The sequence below is a fragment of the Pongo abelii genome, chromosome 20 (assembly GCF_028885655.2).
Source record: "Pongo abelii isolate AG06213 chromosome 20, NHGRI_mPonAbe1-v2.0_pri, whole genome shotgun sequence".
In the NCBI taxonomy this organism is placed as follows: Eukaryota; Metazoa; Chordata; class Mammalia; order Primates; family Hominidae; genus Pongo; species Pongo abelii.
In genome coordinates, this window is record NC_072005.2 from 3697713 (window position 1) to 3718588 (window position 20876).

At 58.0% G+C, this 20876-nt stretch overlaps 1 protein-coding gene across 3 annotated transcripts in view; it reads right to left on the reverse strand.

Annotated features, from left to right (window-relative positions):
- Window positions 1–802: 802 nt before the first annotated feature.
- Window positions 803–20876, reverse strand: part of ZFR2 (zinc finger RNA binding protein 2) — a 69162-nt gene continuing 49088 nt past the window's right edge. Inside the window, exons 8-19 of one of the 3 annotated variants that reach the window (XM_054539351.2) lie at window positions 19981–20138; window positions 18719–18838; window positions 17977–18116; window positions 16416–16524; window positions 15271–15461; window positions 12803–12974; window positions 10281–10419; window positions 7722–7819; window positions 7202–7297; window positions 5327–5438; window positions 3916–4013; window positions 803–2868 (exon numbers count right to left, since the gene is read on the reverse strand). In XM_054539351.2, the coding sequence (XP_054395326.2) occupies window positions 2692–2868; window positions 3916–4013; window positions 5327–5438; window positions 7202–7297; window positions 7722–7819; window positions 10281–10419; window positions 12803–12974; window positions 15271–15461; window positions 16416–16524; window positions 17977–18116; window positions 18719–18838; window positions 19981–20138 (1610 nt within the window). In that variant the 3' untranslated portion in view covers window positions 803–2691. Of the gene's footprint in view, window positions 2869–2906; window positions 5439–7201; window positions 7298–7721; window positions 7820–10280; window positions 10420–12802; window positions 12975–15270; window positions 15462–16415; window positions 16525–17976; window positions 18117–18718; window positions 18839–19980; window positions 20139–20876 lie in introns of those variants that run through there. The other 2 variants (XM_054539349.2, XM_054539347.2) reach the window with 2 other exon arrangements.

A 20876-nucleotide genomic window follows, 5' to 3' on the forward strand; every position in this document is an offset into this window, starting at 1 on the left:
GAAAGCAGGAGAGAGGGTGTGAGGTGGAGAAGGACGGTGGCCTAGAGGCCGCCTGCCCTCTGGGGAGGCTTAACCAGCAATTCCTGTTGCTGACAGATAATCCCTGCTAGAAGGGGACCCCTCGGTGGCTCCCCACCCCCCTCCTTTGGCCTGGGCCTGAAAAAGCGGTCCCTCCACACCCAGCCCCTGCCACTCCCGTCCCGCCACCACCACCCTGCATCTGCTTCCTCCCCACTCTGCTCCCCGCCTGTCCCCCCCAAACACTGCCAGGCAAGCCCGGTGGGCTGGAAGCTGTCACGAAACTCTTCCACTGTGACCAGGTCTCAGCATCTGAACACCCTCCGCCCGCCTTCTGAGGGTTTGGGAATGTGGTGGGGGAAGCACTCTGTGGGCAGAGGCATCTCCCAAACTCAGCATAGTTGCCTCCTCCTCCAGGAAGCCCTCGGGGAGCCTCCGGAGCATCTCACTGTGTGTCTTTAGGATGGGGCCAGGGGAACCCTCAAGGACCGAGGCAGAGAGCTGGGTTATGGGGGGCGTTGAGACGAGTGATTCTCAGCCGGTGTGTCTGTGTTCCCAGGGGACCCTTGTGAGGGGACAGCCTGAGGATGCCCACGCCTTGGGGAGCAGCCACTGAGCAGTGCCAGCCCCTTGGGTCCCTCCCAGTGCACATTTGGGCTGCAGGGTTTCTGGGAGACCCCCACCCGGGACCCTGAGAAGGAGGTGAAGAGCCGAGCATTTGGGGTCACCTGCACCCCGCGGGAAGGACGGCACGGCTCACATAAAAGACAAATGACTTCCTTTATTCCCCCCGCCTCCCAGTTTCCAGGTAGCTCTACAAAGACATTCAGACAGAGCCACACGCAGGCTGTCCTTCAAACACAGAGAAACAAAACTGAGCCAGTGGCTGGAGATCACATCTGCCCAAAGGTGGACTTTTCTCATTCAATGCCATTGGGCAGCTGGCCAAAGAAAAAAACTGACCAAGCGGAAGGTTTGAACAGGTTGGGGTGGGGGCTCAGAAGGGGGTGCCCCCACATCCATCAGTGCCAGGAGGCACCTGCCCACCATGGCCAGCATCCACAGGATGGCGGCCCCTCCCCGGGTCCCCCAGGCATGGGTCCCGGGCCCTGCTCCCACAAGGGGGGGATTTGGGGATGCCCCACCTCAGGGCCAGCCAAGGCCTACATCAGGGAGGGAGGGAGGAAGGATGAAAGCTAAAATCCAGGCCTCAGTGACACATGGCGGAGTGGGTTTTCTCTGTGAAAGGCACTCAGTGGTACAGGGCTTGGGGCCGGGTGGGTGGGGGTGCCTCTGGGCTCCGGGTCTGACTGTCGGGCACAGCTGTTCCCGGGGGAGGCCCAGCCAGGATCCTCACCGCCCGTCGGCTGTGTCCACCTGGCCCTGTGGCCCTCCCCACAGGGGACGAGCCTGGCTCAGGCCCTGCTGACATCCTGGCTGTGGAGGTGGGTGGGGGGTCTATTTGGAGCAGACTGGCTGGGGGTGTGGGGATGCCGGTTGGGAGCTCCCCTGGGCTTGTCCTGCACACGTGGTAGGGCCCCAGAACAGGGCCTGCCCATGTGATTTCAAATCCATGCCACAGAGGCATCCAAAGAAAGTTTTTCTTTGTTTGTTTGTTTGTTTGAGACAGGGTCTCGCTCTGTGACCCAGGCTGGAGTTCAGTAGAGCAATCTCGGCTAGCTGCAACCTCGACCTCTTGGGCTCAAGGGATCCTACGGCCTCAGCCTCCCGAGTAGCTGGGACTACAGGCTTGGGTCACCACATCTGGCTAATTTTTTGTAGAGATGGGGTGTCACCATATTGCCCAGACTGATCTCAAACCCCTCGGCTCAAGCGAGCCACCAAGCTTGGCCTCCCAAAGTGCTGGGATTATAGGTGTGAGCCACCACGCCCAGCCCAAAGGAAGTATTTTAAAACCCCTTCCTACACCACAAGGTGAGTTTAGAGCCAGCAAGACGGCCCCGAGTTTAGAATCTGCTTGCTGTACTGCTGGCCCCCTGGCTGTGGGGGATGGAGCCCTCGAGGAGGGGGTGCCACTCCCAGGGCTGGATGGTGTCATTTCTCTAACAATTTAAGCACAAATATTAAAAAAAATTTCTTTGAAGTGACAAAGTCTTCTTCTGTTGCCCAGGCTGGAGTGCCATGGTGCAGTCACAGCTCACTGCCCTCCTGGCCTCAAGGCTCCGGACTCAGCCTCCCAAGTAGCTGGGACTACAGGTGCACACCCCCACGCCAGGCTAAATGTTGTGTTTTTTACTAGAGACAGGGTTTCACCATGTTGACCAGGCCAGTCTCGAACTCCTGACCTCAGGTGATCTGCCCACCTCGGCCTCTCAAAGTGCTGGGATTACAGGCGTGAATCACCGCGCCTGGCCACCAACCACGCCAAGCTGATTTTAAAAAATATTTTGGAGAGATGGGGGTCTCACTCTGTTGTCTAGGCTGGCCTTGAACTCTCAGGCTCAAGCAACTCAGCCTCCCAAAGTGCTGGGATTAAAGGCATGAGCCACGGCGCCCGGCCTGAAGCGCACATGTTTTAAAAGAAACCTACAGAGTGTTACTCAAAAGGAAATGACCGTTGTCCAACGTCGGGGATGAAGCAGCCATTGGTCGGTGCGCACACGTCCAGGAGTGCAGGGATGCGAAGGCCCACAGGTAGGGGAGGCATGCGGCTCACACGAGCCCCTCTCCGCCCCGCCAGCCCCGCTTCTTCTCCCCTGCGCCCTCCTCTGCCTCGCCAGGTCCCCGCTGCCTCTTCCGGAAGCGGGCCCCCAGCCGGCGTCTGGGCGGCAGGAGATCCATGCCCAGGACCTTGTGGGTCTGCCGGAAGGCCAGCATTCGCAGGGCGTGCTGCGGGGCACACAGAGCCTGTCAGGACCCCCACCCGCACTGCTCCCTGAGTGCTGGGGACACAGAGGGGCTGGTGTCTGTGGCCACCAGCAGATGGGCCAGGCCTATCCTGTGTCCCTCGAGATACCCACCCCCCGCCCGCACCGCTTTCTTTTTTGAGACAGAGTCTCGCTGTGTTGCCCAGGCTGGAGTGCAGTGGCGCAATCTCAGCTCATTGCAACCTCTGCCTCCCGGGTTCAAGTGATTCTCCTGCCTCAGCCTCCCAAGTAGCTGGGATTACAGGCGTGTGCCACCACGCCCAGCTAATTTTGTATTTTTAGTAGAGACGGGGTTTCACCATGTTGGCCAGGCTGGTCTCGAACTCCTGACCTTGTGATCTGCCTGCCTCGGCCTCCCAAAGTGCTGGGATTACAGGCGTGAGCCACTGCGCCAGGCTGACACCGCTTCTTACGACTGCGGAGCTTGGGTCACCGCAGGGCCTGAGGAATGTTTGCTTGGTGCCGGCTGACCACAAGGACTGTTCCAGGAGGCCCCCCACTCCACTGACCACCAGCTCTCTCCGCCTCACTGGAGGGACCCCACATCCTGCACTGCAAGCCATTCCACTGATCCCATTCAAGGCAAAATTCAGAAACGTCAGACCCGATGCGGTTTGGTTTTTGTGCTGCTAGGAGATTTTTCTTATAAACAAATTTGCAAACAAGGTAACCACAGGTGAGGGCTGGGCAGGCCGAGCTGTCGGCCATGGCTGGGCTTCTAGGACCATGGTCAGCGATGTGGGGGAGGACAGTCCCTGCCAGTGAGACCTGAGGTCTGGGCGTCGTTACAGTGGTGGCCTTGGCTCTGAGCTGCCAGCCCCACGCCACCACGCCAGGCTGGCCCTGTCCCCGTGCGCAGTCCTGCCACCCACAGGCTGCCCTCCTGTTCCTGTACATCTCAGTGGGAGGGAGAGAAGGGGGAACCCGGGCCATTTCGGGGAACACTGCACAGCTGTAAGCCGGAGCTGGAGCCTGGGTGTCACCCCTGCCGTGGACTTGGCCCTCCTACCTGGGCGCTGGCGGTCACGTCTTCCCGCTCTTGGAGAGTCATGGGCTCGAGGGCATCTGTCTGGTCTCTCTCGCAGGGATCCTGGAGCCCCGGCCCGTCTTTGTGAGGGGGAGTGGGAACAGCAAAGAAGGCGGGAATGCCCTCGTGAAAGACGGTGACAGGGTCGTCCCTCGACACCATGGGGCCTCAGGGGCCCGTGCATGGGGCTATACTTGCAGCCGTGGCACCTCTGACCCTCAGGCCTCTCTCAGAAGGTTCAGGGTCTCACCCGGGCTCATGGGGGAGTCCTCCTGGCCCCTCAAAGCCTGTTGGGCTGCCAGCACCTCCTGGGCTTCGTGTGTGTGTGCGTGTGTGTGTGCATGCCTGTGTGCACCCATGCATAGGCACATGTATGCTGTGTGTGTGTCCGTGTGCCCATGTGCACGTGCGTGTCTGTGTGTGCGTGTGTGCCCATGGGTGTATGTGCATGTGTGCCTGTGTGTGCACTCGTCTGTGTGTGTGCTCGTATGTGTACCCATGTCTGTGTGTCCATGTGTGCACTGTGTGCCCGTGTGCACTGTCAGTGTGTGCCCTTGTGTGTGTGCATGTGTGCCTGTGTGTGCAAGTATGTCCGTGTGTGTGCCTGTATGTGCACTCATGTCCATGTGTGTGCCCGTGCGTGTGCATGCTTGTGTGCCCGTGTGTGCAAGTACATCCATGTGTATGCCTGTATGTGCGCTCATGTCCTTGTGTGCCTGTGCATGTGCGTGCATGTGTGCCCGTGTGTGCAAGTACATCCATGTGTGTGCCTGTATGTGCGCTCATGTCCTTGTGTGCGTGTGCGTGTGCGTGTGCGTGCCTACACGTGTGCTTTACATAATGACTCAGGCAGTGGGCCCAAAGCTTTATGCTCCCTTTTCACTTGATATCCTATGTCACTAAAAATGACTTGAAAACACCCTTTTCCGTATCTGACCGCCACCTCTCACATGTGTGTCCTGGCGCGTTCTGTTCCCTCTGCTGGTGTAGAACGCATTGTGCTGGGCAGCTCTGCGCCCTCTGTCATCTGAGCTCCTGGCTGTTCCCTCTGGATAATCTTTGGAGGACAGGCACCGGGGTGGATTTATGCCGGAGTGGCTCTGTGCCACCGCCAGTGGGCGTGGCCACCAGAGAACATGACTGTTGTCTCCTGGGTGGGGGCTGAGCCCTCCCTTCGGGGACCTGCGTGTCTGTGCCCTGCGTGCAGGGTGGTGTCCTCCATGACCGCAGCCCTGTCTGCCTTCCTGCTGGGAGCATGTGTGTGTTGTGGGCCGCTCTCCTGCCTGGGCTGGACACTTCCTGTCTGTGACCGCAGCTTTCTGTGCCACGGCCATGGGCCCTGGTCTCTGCGATTTGCTGCCCACCTCCTGGGCCCTCTGGCCCAGCGACTGACCTGTCAGGAGCGTCCCTGTGGCCACGCACTCCAGGACTCGCCTGACCGCGTCCCCGGGGCCCAGGGGCCCAGCTGCACTGCTCACAGCCTTCTCCACCAGCAGCTCCATGGCCTGGTGGGGACAGAAGAGCGGTTGCTGTGTTTTGGGGGCGTGGCAGCCCCTGCCTGCCCGGGTGGTCCTGGGGTCCCTGGGACAGGAGGCCCCCCTCAGCTCTTTCTCTAACTCCCACCACCCACTGAACTTCCGCCGAGGAGGGTGGCCCGTGGCAGGGCTCTGCCACTTCCTGGCACGGCCACGGGCTGGTTTCTTTCTTTTCTGAGAGCGGAGTCTTGCTCTATTGCCCAGGCTGGAATGTAGTGGCATGATCTCAGCTCACTGCAACCTCCGCTTCCTGGGTTCAAGCGATTCTCCTGCCTCAGCCTCCCATACTGGCTGGTTTCTTCACCCCTCTGAGCCTCAGTTTCCCCGGCTGGTCCACAGTAACATCACATGCCAGTGTCATGTGCACTGTCCACCACATGGGGCCCGCCTCAGCTGAGGGGAAGGAGCCACCCTATCCCACCGCGTCCCCGTGTGGCCAGTTCCCGAGGACATGAGGGGACAGGGGCAACGCTGGCCTCCCACAGCACTGTGTGGGTGCCTCCACAGTCACAGCAGGAAAACAGGTCTCAGGGAACACAGGCTTTCTCCACGTCAGGACAGCCGCACGCCGGTCACCCAGCACAGAGGCTACTGTGACCTCCTCCCAGGAGTGGAGAGGACGTTTCCCCTAAACAATGGGTGTGAAAGGCCTGGTGCGGTGGCTCACGCCTGTCATCCCAGCACTTTGGGAGGCCGAGGCGGGCAGATCACTTGAGGTCAGGAGTTCGAGACCATCCTGGCCAACATGGCGAAACCCCATCTCCACTAAAAATATAAAAATTAGCTGGTGTGGTGGTGCGTGCCTGTAATCCCAGCTACTCGGGAGGCTGAGGCAGGAGCATCGCTTGAGCCCAGGAGGCAGAAGTTGCAGTGAGCTAAGATCGCGCCACTGCACTCCAGCCTGGGCAACAAGAGCAAGACTCCGTCTCAAAAAAATGATTAAAAAAATAAAAGTAAAAAAGAGACTTAATCTCTACCAAACAAAACAAAACAAAACTAAGAAACGCCTCTGTACCATGCTGCATTCTGGACACTGGGCAGTGGGTGGGTGTGGATGAGGCACACAGGCCCGACGGGAGGGACCACGGGCAAGACACCACTCCAGCGAGGGATGGGGGACGCCTGCAGGGCGGGGGGAGGCCGGGTGTGGCTGGCTGGCTTGTGGCTGGTGGAGAAGGTGTGGGGACTGGGCGGGTTCCCGGGGTCTCTATGGGGAGCACGGGCATGGGGCCTGCTCTGTGAGCCTTGTGGTGCGGGGGTTCTGTTTCTTCTCTTCCCTCTACCAGGGATGGGCTGGGGTGTGGTGTTAGAGCCACAGGGGGTCTCCCCTCCGGAGCAGGTGGGTCTGGGCTGGGTCACCCAGAGGCCAGTGCGCAGCCAGGACGGGGAGTCCGGCTTCCGCCCCTCTGCCTGGGCCCCTCTGCCCCGGTGCCACGAAGTCGGGCAGACACTTCACATTTCCCTGGCCAGTCCCACATTTGCATGTGAGGTTCTGGGTTTTGAATAATGGCAGTCAAATGAGGCTGTGGAGAGGGCCGTCTCCCCCGCAAGGGGACCTCAGGGACTCCCACGCTCTCTCTCAAGCACTAGGTCTCCCACCGGCTCCTTCTCGGGAAAGGGTCTGTCTCTCAGCCTGGGCCTGTCAGGGCCATGGAGGCCCTCGGGGGTCCCGGTGGAGGACCGGGAGGGCCGGGCCGGGAGGTGGAGGGCCGGGCCACCAGGCACTGCCTTACCCAGGCTGGCAGGGCCCCCCAGGTGGGCACGCGCCGGCAGAGGTCCCTCAGGACCCTGATGACAATCACGCATGGCTGCAGGCCGCTGGCTCGAGCCTTCGGGGGAGAAGCACACAGTTAACTTTCAGGGGCTCACGCGGCCACATGGCATGGCGCCGGGCTCTGTCGTGAGCGTGAACCCCACAGAGGATAATAGGGAGCCTGGCCGGCCTCAAAGGCGGCGGGTGGAAACAGTCCACTTCCACATGAGCCCGGTGCCACCAGGCTGTTGAGTGGCCATGAGATGGCAGCGTCCCCACCCCCAGGGCAGCACCTACTCGTTCCACATTTCCCGACCCCATCAGCCAGGAGCCAGTGTTGGTTGTCAAGTCAGTGCTCGGCCAGGAAGCTGATGGCAGGCTTCCCGGTCTGCGCTGGGAGCCCACGGGGCTGAGGCGGCCACGCCAGGTTGGGCTGGTGCCTCTGAGCTACGTTCCTCAAAGTCACCCCTCTCCCCCTGCTCCACCCCTGCCCCCCTGACCTGAAACCACCTGGCATGACGGAGGGCGGCCAGGGACTCGAGGCACTTCTTGGGGCTCAGGACATCACCTGCGTCAGCCTGAGGCTCCTCGACACCTTCTAGAAGAAAAACCTTGAGGTGTGCGGGGAAGGCGACTCGTCCCGCTCTGCTGTCGACGGGGTGAGGGGCTCAGTTTGGGCACCTCAACCCTTTTTTTTTTTTTTGAGACGCAGTTTCACTCTGTCACCCAGGCTGGAGTGCAGTGGCATGATCTTAGCTCACTGCAACCTCCGTCTCCCGGGTTCAAGTGATTCTCCTGCCTCAGCCTTCCAAGTAGCTGGAATTACAGGTGCCCGCCACCACATCTGGCTAATTTTTGTATTTTTAGTAGAAACGGGGTTTCACCATGTTGGCCAGGCTGGTCTTGAACTCTTGACCTCAGGTGATCCTCCCACCTCAGCCTTCCAAAATGCTGGGATTACAGCCGTGAGCCACCGTGCCCGGCAGGGATTTTATTTTTTATGTATTTAGAGACAGGGTCTCACTCTGTGGCTCAGGCTGGAGTGCAGTGGTGCGACTGGAGCTCACTGTAACCTCGAACTCCTGGGCTCACGTGATCCTCCTGCCTCAGCCTCCTGAGTAGCTGGGACTGCAGGCGTGCACCACCACACCCAGCTAATATTTATTTATTTATTTGTTTGTGTTGAGATGGAGTCTCACTCTGTCGCCCAAGCTGGAATGCAGTGGCGCAATCTTGGCTCACTGCAACCTCCGCCTCTCGGGTTCAAGTGATTTTCCTGCCTCAACCTCCTGAGTAGCTGGGATTACAGGCGCGTGCCACCACGCCCAGCTAATTTTTATATTTTTAGTAGAGACAGCATTTCACCGTGTTGGCCAGGCTGATCTCGAACCCCTCACCTCAGGTGATCCGCCGGCCTTGGCCTCCCAAAGTGCTAGGATTACAGGCGTGAGCCACCGCGCCTGGCCAGATTCTTTTGTTTTTTTTCTAAATGGGGTCTCACTACATTGCCCAGGCTGGTCTCGAATTTCTGGGCTCAAGCAATCCTCCCAGTTGGACCTCCAAAAGTGCTGGGATTAGAGAGGTGGGCCGCTGTGCCTGACCTAAAAAGGGAGTTTTAGAAGCTCACCTCCCCACCACGATGGGCCTGGGGAGGGGAAGCGGGGGCAGGAAAAGGCCGACAGGAAGTGCAGTTTCCTGGGGGGCGGCTCACGGGGCTCTTCTGTCGCTGATCTGTCCTCACAGAAGGATTTCCGCTCACTTAATCACCCACCCAAGCCAGGAAAGAGCCACTGTCTAGCGGCTGCCAACCCTTAACCCGCCCCCACCACCGCACCACTCCCCAGCCTCCTCTGCATTTGTGTCAGAGCCTTCAGCTAGCGCCGAAAGCCACTCTCTTCCCTACACTGTACTTAGTTTTTAGATGACTATTTGTGAGGACCGATCGTGACTTTCCATTTAATGATTCAAAGGCTCTTATTAAAAAACAAAAAACAAAACAAAAACAAAACAAACAAAAAAAAAACTTAAGCTTTAAAAAACAAATTGGGCCAGGCATGGTGGCTCATGCCTGTAATCCCAGCACTTTGGGAGGCCGAGGTGGGCGGATCACCTGAGGTCAGGAGTTGGAGACCAACCTGGCCAACCTGGTGAAACCCTGTCTCTACTAAAAATACAAAAAAATTAACTGGGTGTAGTGGCGCACACCTGTAGTCCCAGCTACTCGGAGGCTGAGGCAAGAGAATCGCTTGAACCCAGGCGGCGGAAGTTGCAGTGAGCCGAGATCGCGCCATTGCACTCCAGCCTGGGCGACAGAACGAGACTCTGTCTCAAAAAACAAACAAACAAAAAATACCAAATCGATTGAAAGAGAAACATCAGTAGGTCATGGCCCTCAGTTATGACCAACAACGATTACGAAGGGGGTGAAAGATGATAGGAGTTTGGAAAACTGCCCTAGAGACTGTTCTGGAAGATTCCACAGCTGGCTGAGACTTCGGGAGCACAGACGTGCAGTGTGTTACTGATGCCTGTCTCCGCTGTGGCCGCTGGCCAAGACCCTCGCTGCCCCTAGCCTGGCCCAGCCCCTCACCCACCCTCCCAGGCCTGGCAGGTCTGGCTTTAAGCCCCCTGATCCCCTGCATTCCTAATCAGTGGCACTGGGACCGCGGTGACTGATGGACAGAGTCAAACTGAGCTTCTGCCATGACCCAGGGGAAATGGCTCAGACCTGTCCTTTGCCACCGGGGCTGGTGTCACCAGGGCCTGAGAAGCAGGTGCCAGCCCTGGGTCAGGGCAAGGGAGGTGACACAGCGTCGCTTGCCCGAGCACGGCCCCTGCAGCCAGGATCTGAGCCCATCTGATGCTGTCACCGACTCGCCTCCTCTGCTGCCCGGAGACCCAGCTCTTGTGTGACCCATGGGGGACAGCAGTGCTGGAGCGTGGCTGCTGTGGCATTTCCTGCTCAGGGTAGAGGCGGATGCTGCCCCAGGCCTGGGTGTGGGGAGCACCCTGGGGAAGCGTGCGGGGGACAGTGGTTGGAAGGAAGGGCTGGGCGGCACCTGGGTCAGTGGAGGGGTCCTCCCGCATCAGAGGTGAGGTGACAGATATGGTGACCTGCATCCTGGGCTCCTCACAGGAGGAGATGACAATGTTGGCTTCAGGGTCGGAGGAGACCTCATACTCATCCTCGGTCACCATCTGGGAGGGGTAAATACAACACAAGGTCACCTTACTGCAGCCCAGATTCATGTGTAAATCAGCCAAGATGTGGTTGGTGTGTGTAAGTTAATCCTGTCAGGCCTCCCACACTTGCTGCCTGGGTGCTGGGCCCTGTGCCCCGTGTCTGGAACCTCCAAGTGACCAAGACACAGCCGCAGCCCTCCAGGAGTGCACACATGTAGAGATATGTACAGACAACCGATCTTGTGATGTAAGGAGCCTCCATATGTAAAGAACACCTGTAATTCAATAACAAGAAGACCAGCAATCCAATAAAAAAATTGGTGAGTGAAATAACCGATACCTGGCAGAAAAAGAAACACAAATGGCCCTTTTTACACAATGACACACATTACCCCATAGTCAGGGAGGAGTAAATTAAAACCATAATGAGATGCCACCGTCTCCTGTGAGAAGGACATAGCTCAAGAGGTCTGTGTCGCAGTCTGGTCTTCCTGTCCATGGTCATCACCCTCCATGCGGCCTGTGCCCACACCTGAGCCTGGCCTCCCACCTGAAACGCACCTCTCTCTCCATCCTCCATCCCTTCCCTTCTCAGGGCCTCCGTGCTGCAAGGCAGCCCCCAGGGGGCTCCGTTGACATTACTGGGGTGGACATTGTCAGCTTCCCCACAGCCTTAGCCATTCTCATGGGGCTCAGTTATTGTCTTTGCCACCGTGCTGCAAGTTTTCCAGAAAGCAGGGGCTGTATCTGTCATGTTGTAGGTGTGCAGGAAATGTGAGATGCAATCATTGAAGTCAGAGCATGTCACTCCCCTGCTCAAAACCCTCCAGCCTCCCCACTTCCCTGAGAATGCAATCCTACCTCCTGGTACGGCCTTCAGGCCTGGCTTGATCCAGGTGCCCCTCATTCCCTCGTGCCCCCCTACCCCTTGCTCTGGGCCTCCTGCTTTTTGGCTTCTGCAGGTGCTGGTCCTTCTATGGGGAACATGGTCTCTCCGACCAGGCACTGCCCATCCGCTGGGCATCCAGTGCCCACTGGAAAAGTCAAAGGAGTAAGGCTGAGTTTTCCCAGGGATGGTGACAGACGCTCAGGAAGAAGGAACAACTCTAGGGACTGATTTTTCATTTTTCTTTCTTTCTTTCTTTTTTTTTTTTTTAAGACAGTCTTACTCTGTGGCCCAGGCTGGAGTGCAGTGGTGCTATCTCTGCTCACTGTAACCTCTGCCTCCAGGGCTCAAATGGTTCCCCTGCCTCAGCCTCCTGAGTAGCTGGGATTACAGGCGCCCACCACCATGCCCAGCTAATTTTTGTATTTTTAGTAGAGACGGGGTTTTACTATGATGGCCAGGCTGGTCTCGAACTCCTGACCTCAGGTGATCCACCTGCCTTGGCCTCCCAAAGTGTTGGGATTACAGGTGTGAGCCACCACGCCCGGCCCGATTTTTCTTTTTAAACCTAAGATGATCAATGTAAATTCTTCAATGTGAGAAGAGTATATGAAAATTCTCTACAGGAAAAAAATTCAGTTGGCATCTCACAGCCCTAAAATTGAAATTAGGTTTTTGCTTTTCTTATGGATTCCTAGTCTTCATCGCTGCGAATGTTTTCTGTGCAGCTTTCATCATCATTTACTCCTTTTGAATGTCTTTTGAGACTGAGTTTTGCTCTGTTGCCCGGGCTGGAGTGTAGTAGTGAATCACAGCTCACTGCAGCCTCGAACTCTTGGGCTCAAGGGATTCTCCCGCTTCAGCTCCCTGAGTAGCTGGGACCACAGGCACATGCCGCCATGCTCAGCTAATTTTTAAGTTTTTTGCAGATACAGGTTCTCACTATGTTGCCCAGGCTGGTCTCAAACTCCTGGACTCAAGTGATCCTCCTGCCTCAGCCTCTCAAAGTGCTGGGATTTCAGGAGTGAGCCACCATGCCTGGCTAACAAACTGGTTGGTTTCTAACAGCAATGCTTCTTCTTGTATCTTTTTTTTTTTTTTTGAGATCCAGTCTCGTTCTGTTGCCCAGGCTAGAGTGCAGCAGCGCAATCTCAGCTCAATGCAACCTCTGCCTCCGGGGTTCAAGTGATTCTCCCACTTCAGCCTCCCACATAGCTGGGATTACAGGCACATGTCACCAGGCCTGGCTAATTTCTGTATTTTTAGTAGAGACGGTGTTTCACCATGTTGGCCAGGCTGGTTTCAAACTCCTGACCTCAAGCGATCCACCTGCCTCAGCCTCCCTGAGTGCTGGGATTACGGACGTGAGCCACTGCGCCTGGCTTAATGCTTCTTGTATCTTAAAGTTGTGTAGTAACAAAGGTCCCCTGCCATCTAGGAGCTCAAGGGGCTGCCAGGAGAGGGCTGGCAGCCAGACGCCAGAAGCAGCGATGAGCGGGGCCCTGACCTTACCTGGAGCTGCTGGGGCAGCTGCTGGGCAATCCTCCGCAGCAGGCTGTGCGTGGGCTTCTCGGAGCAGAGCAGAGCGAGGCGCACGTTCCTGTCCCCACGCAGGAGGAGGCCTTTCGCCAGGATGCCTACCCGCATGACGCCTTTCAGGACCCGAGTCTGGGGGGCAACACTGCTGTGGGGACAAAGCCACAGACATGTGCCATCAGCAGAGAGACGCGGGGTACCCCAGCTGCCTCGCTCCTGAGCTACGGGGACCCTGTAAGTTGCAGAGTCTCTCTGTGCCTCGGCATCCTCATCCATGAAATGGGACCAGGCCGCTCTGTCGGAGGCGCTTGCGGGATGAAATGAGACACCGTGAGATTGATCTCGGAGGTGCTGCCACCGGGCATGCCTCGGCGTAGCCGGGACGAGTGGCCAAACCCACGTTTTCCTTCCTCGTGAGCAAACACTAAGCCTCAGGCCCGCCCCGCAAGGTCTGACGGCTCCAGCGTTCACGGCCTCCGTCACCCTGTTGTTTCGGCTCCACATGGGTTCCAGAGAGGACAGAAAGCAAGGCTGCTTTCTGCCCTTACTTCACAGGGGCCCTTGCTTCACCTAGGCCGGGCATGGTGGCTCATGCCTGTAATCCCAGCACTTTGGGAGGCCGAGGTGGGCAGATCACTTGAGGTCAGGAGTTTGAGACCAGCCTGACCAATATGGCGAAAACCCATCTCTACTAAAAATTTAAGAATTAGCCGGGCATGGTGGCGGGTGCCTGTAATCTCAGCTACTCGGGAGGCTGGGGCGGGAGAATCGCTTGAACCCAGGAGATGGAGGTTGCAGTGAGCCGAGATTGTGTCACTGAACTCCAGCCTGGGAGACAGAGCAAGACTCCCATCTCAAAATAATAATAATAATAATTAGCTGGGTGTGGTGGTACATTCCTGTAGTTCCAGTACTTAGAAGGCTGAGGCAGGAGAATCACTTGAACCTGGGAGGCAGAGGTTGCTGTGAGCCGAGATTGCACCACTGCATTCCAGCCTGGGCGACAAAGTGAGACTCAGTCTCAAAAAAAAAAAAAAAAAAAAAAGATAGAGGGCAGGTTCCTGGGTGCTCCTTGTATTGGGACACTTTGCAACCCACAGGTGCAAGGCTCAGATTTCCTATATGGAGCCAGTACTCTGTGCTCCAGCAAAAGGAAGCCCTCAGGCCGAGTGGATCAGCCAGACCCAAAAGGCCACACGGTGTGCGACCCCATTTCTATGAACTGTCCAGCGCAGGCCAATCCACAGAGACACGGCAGGCACACGTGGGTGCATGAAACAAAATGAGGAGTTTGCTTAATTGGGACAGAGTTTCCATTTGGGAAGATGAGGCAGCACTGGAGATGGACAGGGGTGTAGTTTGCACGTGTGAACGTGCTTCATGCCCCTGAGCTGTGCACTTAGGTTAAAATGCTCAGTGTTGTGTGATGTGGATTTTACCACAATAGAGAAGCATTCAAAGAGTAAAGTGAACCCATAATCCCGGCATTTTGGGAGGCCGAGGTGGGAGGATCGCTTGAGCCCAGGAGTTCAAGACCAGCCTGGCCAACACAACAAGACTCTGCCTCCAAAAAAGTTTTTTTAATTAGTCAGGCGTGGTGGTGGCGCCTCTGGTCCCAGGTACTCCGGAGGCTGAGGCGGGAGGATCACTTGAGCCCAGGAGTTCAAGACCAGCCTGGCCAACATAGCGAGACCCCTCATTGCTACAAAAAGTTAACAATTAGCTGGGTGTGGTGGTGGGCACCTGCGGTCCCAGCTACTCGGGAGGCTGAGGCGGGAGGACAGCTTGAGCCCGGGGCTCTGAGGGTCAGTGAGCTCTGATCGCACCATTGCACTCCAGCCTGGGTAACAGAGTGAGATCTGTTTCTTAAAAAACAAAACAAACAAACAAAAAACAACAAAAAACAGCAGCTGCCAGAGCAGGAAGGACTTTGAAAAAAGGTAACTCCCGCTCAGATGAGTTAACTCCACGTCAATTATTTAGACGACGTGGGGACTTTCTCGCTTCCTAAGAATCACAGGAGTTTGGAGCTGATTCACACAGGCGCTCAGTGACATGAACTACTCTGATTACTCAATTACTCCCCGAGGCAGAGAAGTCCGTCAGAATCATGCTCAGCTTTTCCTTTTGCCAATGAGGAAACTGAGGTTTACAGAGACTGTCAATCCCTTGTGAACTATTTTTAGATGCGCCTTCAATAGCAAAAGGGAACGCTAAGGCATTAGAACAGCACGGATCACCCGCTGCAAACCAGCCTCGTTCAGCGCCGAGAAGCTCCAGCTCTGAGACCTGGGAACTTCCCACTCCTGGGGCTGGAAAGCTGCCGCGGGCCACCGATGGCTCCAGGCCCATCAGAACTGGGGGTTCCTGCAGGGTCTCGTCCTGAGGAGCTGACCTCTGTCCTGGCTGAGAGCTGGGCCCTGGGGAAGGGGATCTCCAATGACCTGCGCTTGTCGCCCTCTTCCTCTCGGCGGCCCTGGTCCTCCTCGGCCAGTGTGTCGGACACCAGCTTGAGGGCCCGCTCTGCGTGGGACACGGCCCTCTGCACGGCCAGGAGCTCCTGCTCCGTGGGGTAGATGGTGGCATGCTTGCACATGACGTGGCGGTCGTCGCTGGACGCCGGCCGCCGCCCGGGCTGTGGGGAGAGGCCGCACGTGTCAAGGGTGGTCTGTGGGGTCCCTTGGGGAGTGCTGGGCAGGCGGGCAGGTGGGGGCAGGTGGCCGTGGCCAGCCGGGTTACGAGGCAGCAGCGTGGCCAGGTGAGAATCCAACGCACACAGAGAGCCCCGGGGTGGGGAACAGGGAGGTACCTCGGGCTGCCCCTGATGGCTGCAGGAAGCTCGGGTCTGAGCGAAGGAATGGGGGAAACTCCGCCACCTTTGGCCATATTCTTAAATTTCCAGATCAGAGGTTTTTGAGTCAGCCTGGGAACCCCTTTCTTACAGCAATGTGCAAATCCGAGGTTCCCATTGAGGCCGGGCGCAGTGGCTCACGCCTGTAATCCCAGCACTTAGGGAGGCCGAGGCGGGCGGATCACCTGAGGTCAGGAGTTCCAGGCCAGCCTGCGCAACATGGTGAAACCCTGCCTCTACTAAAAATACAAGAGAGCCCGGCGTGGTGGTGGGCTCCCATAGTCCTGGCTACTCAGGAGGCTGAGGCATGAGAATCGCTTAAACCTGGGAGGCAGAGGTTGCAGTGAGCCAAGATTGCACCACTACACTCCAGCCTGGGCGACAGAGCGAGACTCTGTCTCAAAAAAAAAAAAAAAAGGTTCCCATTGAAGCTGGGGGCTCGGGCTGTGGGGACAGGTGTTTCTGAGACGAGACAGGAGTAGCCACAGAGCCATGAGGCTCCCCAAGGGAGGCGGCCACCCGGGGCTCCAGGAAGCAGAAGGGATCTCTGTGGCCAGTGGTAGGGGCTGGGGGGTACTGGGGCTCCCATCTGTGGAGTGAGGGGGCCTGGGCCGTGGAGCCCCATCCTCTGAGTACTATGTGGGAGTTGGGGGGAGGCCGGGTCCTCCTAAGGAGGTGTCTGCTGCTCCGGGGAGTGTGAGGTCGCCCGCATTTGCACACAGAGGAAGCTGTACCTACGTGGAGTGGGGCGCTGGCAGGTGGCTCCGGCCTGCCCTTGAGCAGAGGCTGGGCCCAGTCGGGCGGTGCGTGGGGCGGCACGTCCTGGGGTGGCTCCTCCTCCAGCCGCCTGCGGGACGGAGACGAGACAGAGCATGGTCAGGCCAGCAGTGGCCCTAAGCTGGGGGCAAGTCAGAAACACTGGGGCCTCATGCTCCCGGCAAGGAAGGCAGGGCCAAAGCTCTTGCTGGGGCTCCACTGCACTGCATGGGCACCTGCTGTATGCACAGAAGACTGAGGCTGGGACAGCTGGTGTGGGGGGCAGCCAAAGACACCCCTTAGGCAAATGAGGCCCAGCCTGGGCAGCCGCAGCCTTCAGGAGGTCCTGGTCCCCTTCCCAATGCAGACCTGCTGCTGCTGGACACACCAGAGTCAAATGTGACATCAGAAAATGCTCTAGGATGGACACAGGGGACACTGGGGTCGGGGGACACAGGGGACTCCAGGGGTCAGGGACACAGGGACGCCAGGGGTCAAGGGGACACAGGGGACACTGGGAATGAGGGGACACTAGGGGATCGGGGGACACAGGGGACTCCAGGGGTCAAGGGGACTCAGGGGATACCAAGGGTAAGGGGACACAGGGTCATCAGGGGTCAGGAGACACAGAGACTCCAGGGGACAGAGGGACACCAGGGGTCAGGGGACACAGGGGACACCAGGGATCAGGGGACACCAGGGGTCAGGAGAACCAGGGGTCAGGGGTCACAAGGCACACTAGAGGTCGGGGACACAGGGGACACAAAGGTCAGGGGACACAGGGGACACAAAGGTCAGGGGACACAGAGGACACCAGGGGTCAGGGTACACAGGGACACTAGGGGTCAGGGGACACAGGGGACACCAGAGGTCAGGGACACAGGGGACATAAAGGTCAGGGGACACAGAGGACACCAGGGGTCAGGGTACACAGGGACACTAGGGGTCAGGGGACACAGGGGACACCAGAGGTCAGGGACACAGGGGACATAAAGGTCAGGGGACACAGAGGATGCCAGGGGTCAAGGGGACCCAGGGGACACCGGGGGTAAGGGGTCACAGAGGACACCAGGGGTCAGGATACACAGGGACACCAGGGGTCAGGGGGACCCAGGGGACACTGGGGGTTGGGGGACACAGGAGACACCAGGGGTAAGGGGTCACAGAGGACACGAGCGATCAGGGTACACAGGGACACTAGAGGTCAGGGGACACAGGGGACACCAGAGGTCAGGGGGACACAGGTCACAAGGCGCCTCTGCAGCCGTGTGGTCCAGTGAGTTGGCAGGCAGTGTCCCTGCGTCTACGGAGGCCCTGGAGCCCACGTGTCAGGTCTGCACGCCACTGTGCCCTTGCCCGTCTGCTCTGGAACCCTCTCACACTCCCACACCAGGACGTGCCCACTGCCTGGGCACCCGTCTCCCCCCACTGCTTGAGAGCTCACACGGAGGAGCTCCATAATCTGCAGCAGTGGACGTCTAGGTTCCACGCTGGACCTGCCCTCCCTCACCAGGCCCCCTTGCCAAGACCCGCAGCTGGGCACCTCCTCTCCGTGTGCCAGCGCCGCAGCTGCTCCAGCCGCTCCTCTGCCAGGTGCCGCTGCTTCCTCATCCGCTCCTCCAGGACCTTCTGAGCCCGGCTGCTGGGCTCCGTGGCAATGGGAAGGTCCGGGTTCACTTTCTTCTGGAAAGGAGAGGCAAGGCTCTGAGAGTAGGGACTTTGCCTTAGACAGGGATGCCAGGAGGATCTTGGGGTGCAGGGAGAGGCCCAGAGACTAGAACTGTTGGGCTGAAAAATCTCTCAAAGCCTTTTTTTTTTTTTTTTTTTTTTTTTGAGACGGAGTCTTGCTCTTGTCTTCCAGGCTGGAGTGCAATGGTGTGACCTTGGCTCACCGCAACCTCCGCCTCCCGGGTTCAAGCGATTCTCCTGCCTCAGCCTCCCCAGTAGCTGGGATTACAGGTGCGCACCACCACACATGGCTAACTTTTGTATTTTTAGTAAAGATTTCACTATGTTGGCCAGGCTGGTCTCGAACTCTTGACCTCAAATGATCCGCCCACCTTGGCCTCCCAAAGTGTTGGGACGACAGATGTGAGCCACTGCGCCCAGCCGAAGATACACTTTTGAGACGTGGACCAAGACGTTGAAAACACAGAAAATCACCCCATCCTCTTAAGTTCGTCGGATCACACGCGCGCGCAAGACGCCCGACCAGAGGCCTCCCAGCGCCCGCCGGGGCCGAGCACACCCCGGACGGGTGTCGGGGCTCCCCCTGCTGGACGCACCCGGTACTGCAGCCGGTGCCGCCGCCCCCTCACGTGCAGGTCCTTGGCGTTAAGGTCGTTGAAACTGCACTCACACAGCTTGCAGTGGAAGCGAAGCACTCGCCCTTCCTCGCTGCACACCTGAGACACAAAACAGCCGCCCTTGCTGCACACCTGAGACACAGAACAGCCGCCCTCGCTGCACACCTGAGACACAGAACAGCCGCCCTCGCTGCACACCTGAGACACAGAACAGCCGCACGCGCACCAGGCACGAGGCGGGGTGGGATTTGAGATGCTACCGCTGCCAGGTCGCGGCGGAGCCTTCCTCCTTGCTGGTCATTTTATTTATGTATGTCTTTTTAGAAACAGGGTCTTGCTGTGTCACCCAGGCTGGAGTGGAGTACAGTGGCTCGATCTTGGCTCACTGCAGCCTCAAACTCCTGGGCTCAAGCGATCCTCCCACCTCAGCCTCCCGAGTAGCTGGGACCACAGGCACGCACCACCGTGGGAGGCTGGAGGATTGCTTGAGCCCAAGAGTTTAAGACCAGCCTGGTCAACATAGCGAGACCCCCATCTCTACAAAAAAAAATAAAAAATAAAATTTAGCTGGGAGTGGTGGCTCATGCCTGTAGTCCCAGCTACTCGGGAGACTGAGTTGGGAGGATTGATTGAGCCCAGAAGTTTGAGGTTGCAGTGAGCCATGATGGCACCACTGCACTCCAGCCTCGGTGACACAGCAAGACCCTGTCTCTTAAAAGAATCCCAGGCCTACAGGCAAGGCAGAGGAAACCCAGCCCTGCCTGTTTGGCACATGCAAGGCCAACCGGGGTCTGAACTGCCGCTGGCCTGGGAGCTGGCAGACCTGGCCCAGGAGCTCGGCTCCACTGCTCACCAGCCTGACCTTGGCAGGTCCCAGGGTCCCCCAGGCCCAGGAAAGGGGCTGGACGGAAGGGCCTCCAATCTCCCGGGGAGCTTTCTACTGCCCAGAGCTCTTCCACCTTCCAGACAGACGGTTCCGCAGGGCCCCCTGTTGGGAATGCCTGGGCCTGTCTCTAGCCCTCACGGGCCGTATTCATTTCCTGTTGATACCAAAATCCGGCACCCAAAGTGTCAAGCGGGTCTGCATGGGGTTTTGGTCCATGGAGGTCTGGCCGGTGCAGCTCAGGAACGGGGATGGGTCTGTAAATCTCGCTGGGAGAAGCCGGGTGAGGTCTCGAAGCCTGACCCACGGGAAGGTCCTTCCCTGACCAGAGCACCAGGGCTTGACAGCCTCGACTTACCTCCTCCACATATTCTGGGCCCACCGGCTGCGCATCAGAGCAGCCCACGGGAGCTTCCTCTGAGCCTCCTTGGGTAGGTGCTCCGGGACCCTCTAATTTGGGTCGGGCTGGTTTCCCCCACTGGGGTCTGCAGCCTGCTGCCTGCAGCTCAGGAGGCCCTGAGGGGAAAAACCACGTCACTTATACCCTGTTACAGGAGAAAGCACTGCGGCTGCAGACCCGCCAGGCGGCATGGGGTGGAGAGCCACCCAGACCCCAGGCTGTGCCATCTCCCTCCCTCCTGTGACGTCAGGGGGAATGGCCCCGGGCAGCGACCTCACTCTCCCTTTCATGCCTGCGTGTGACCCAGTGAAGAAACCGAGGCCAATTTCAGTCCGTCCGGGGAGAAGCCCTGGTTTCAGGTCCTCGCTTGAGGAACCCGACAGCACAAAATCCACAGTTAAGTATCAGGTGGACCAAGGCTCACACTTAACCTACCCCCATTAGGCAAAATTATGGAGCCTTGGGGGAGACAAATATCTTTGTTATCAGAATGACTTGATGGTTTGATCTTCAAAATCATGTTGCTATTCAAGAATCAAGGCTGCTGAGGCTAAAACTAAAATGTGGCTCCCTCAGCCCCTGCCCACGCACAGCACGGTGGTCCAGGGCAGAGACTCTTAGACAGACCCGGGTTCCAATTCCACCTCCACCATTTACGGCTTTTCCATCTACACATTGGGACTGGTGACAACATTAACTTAAATGAGTTGTGGGCTGGACACAGTGGCTCATGCCTGTAAATCCAGTGCTGTGGGAGGCCGAGGTGGGAGGATCGCTTAAGCCTAGGAGTTTCTGACCAGCCTGAGCAACACAGCAGAACCCCAGCTCTACAAAAAAAATACAAAAAGTAGTGG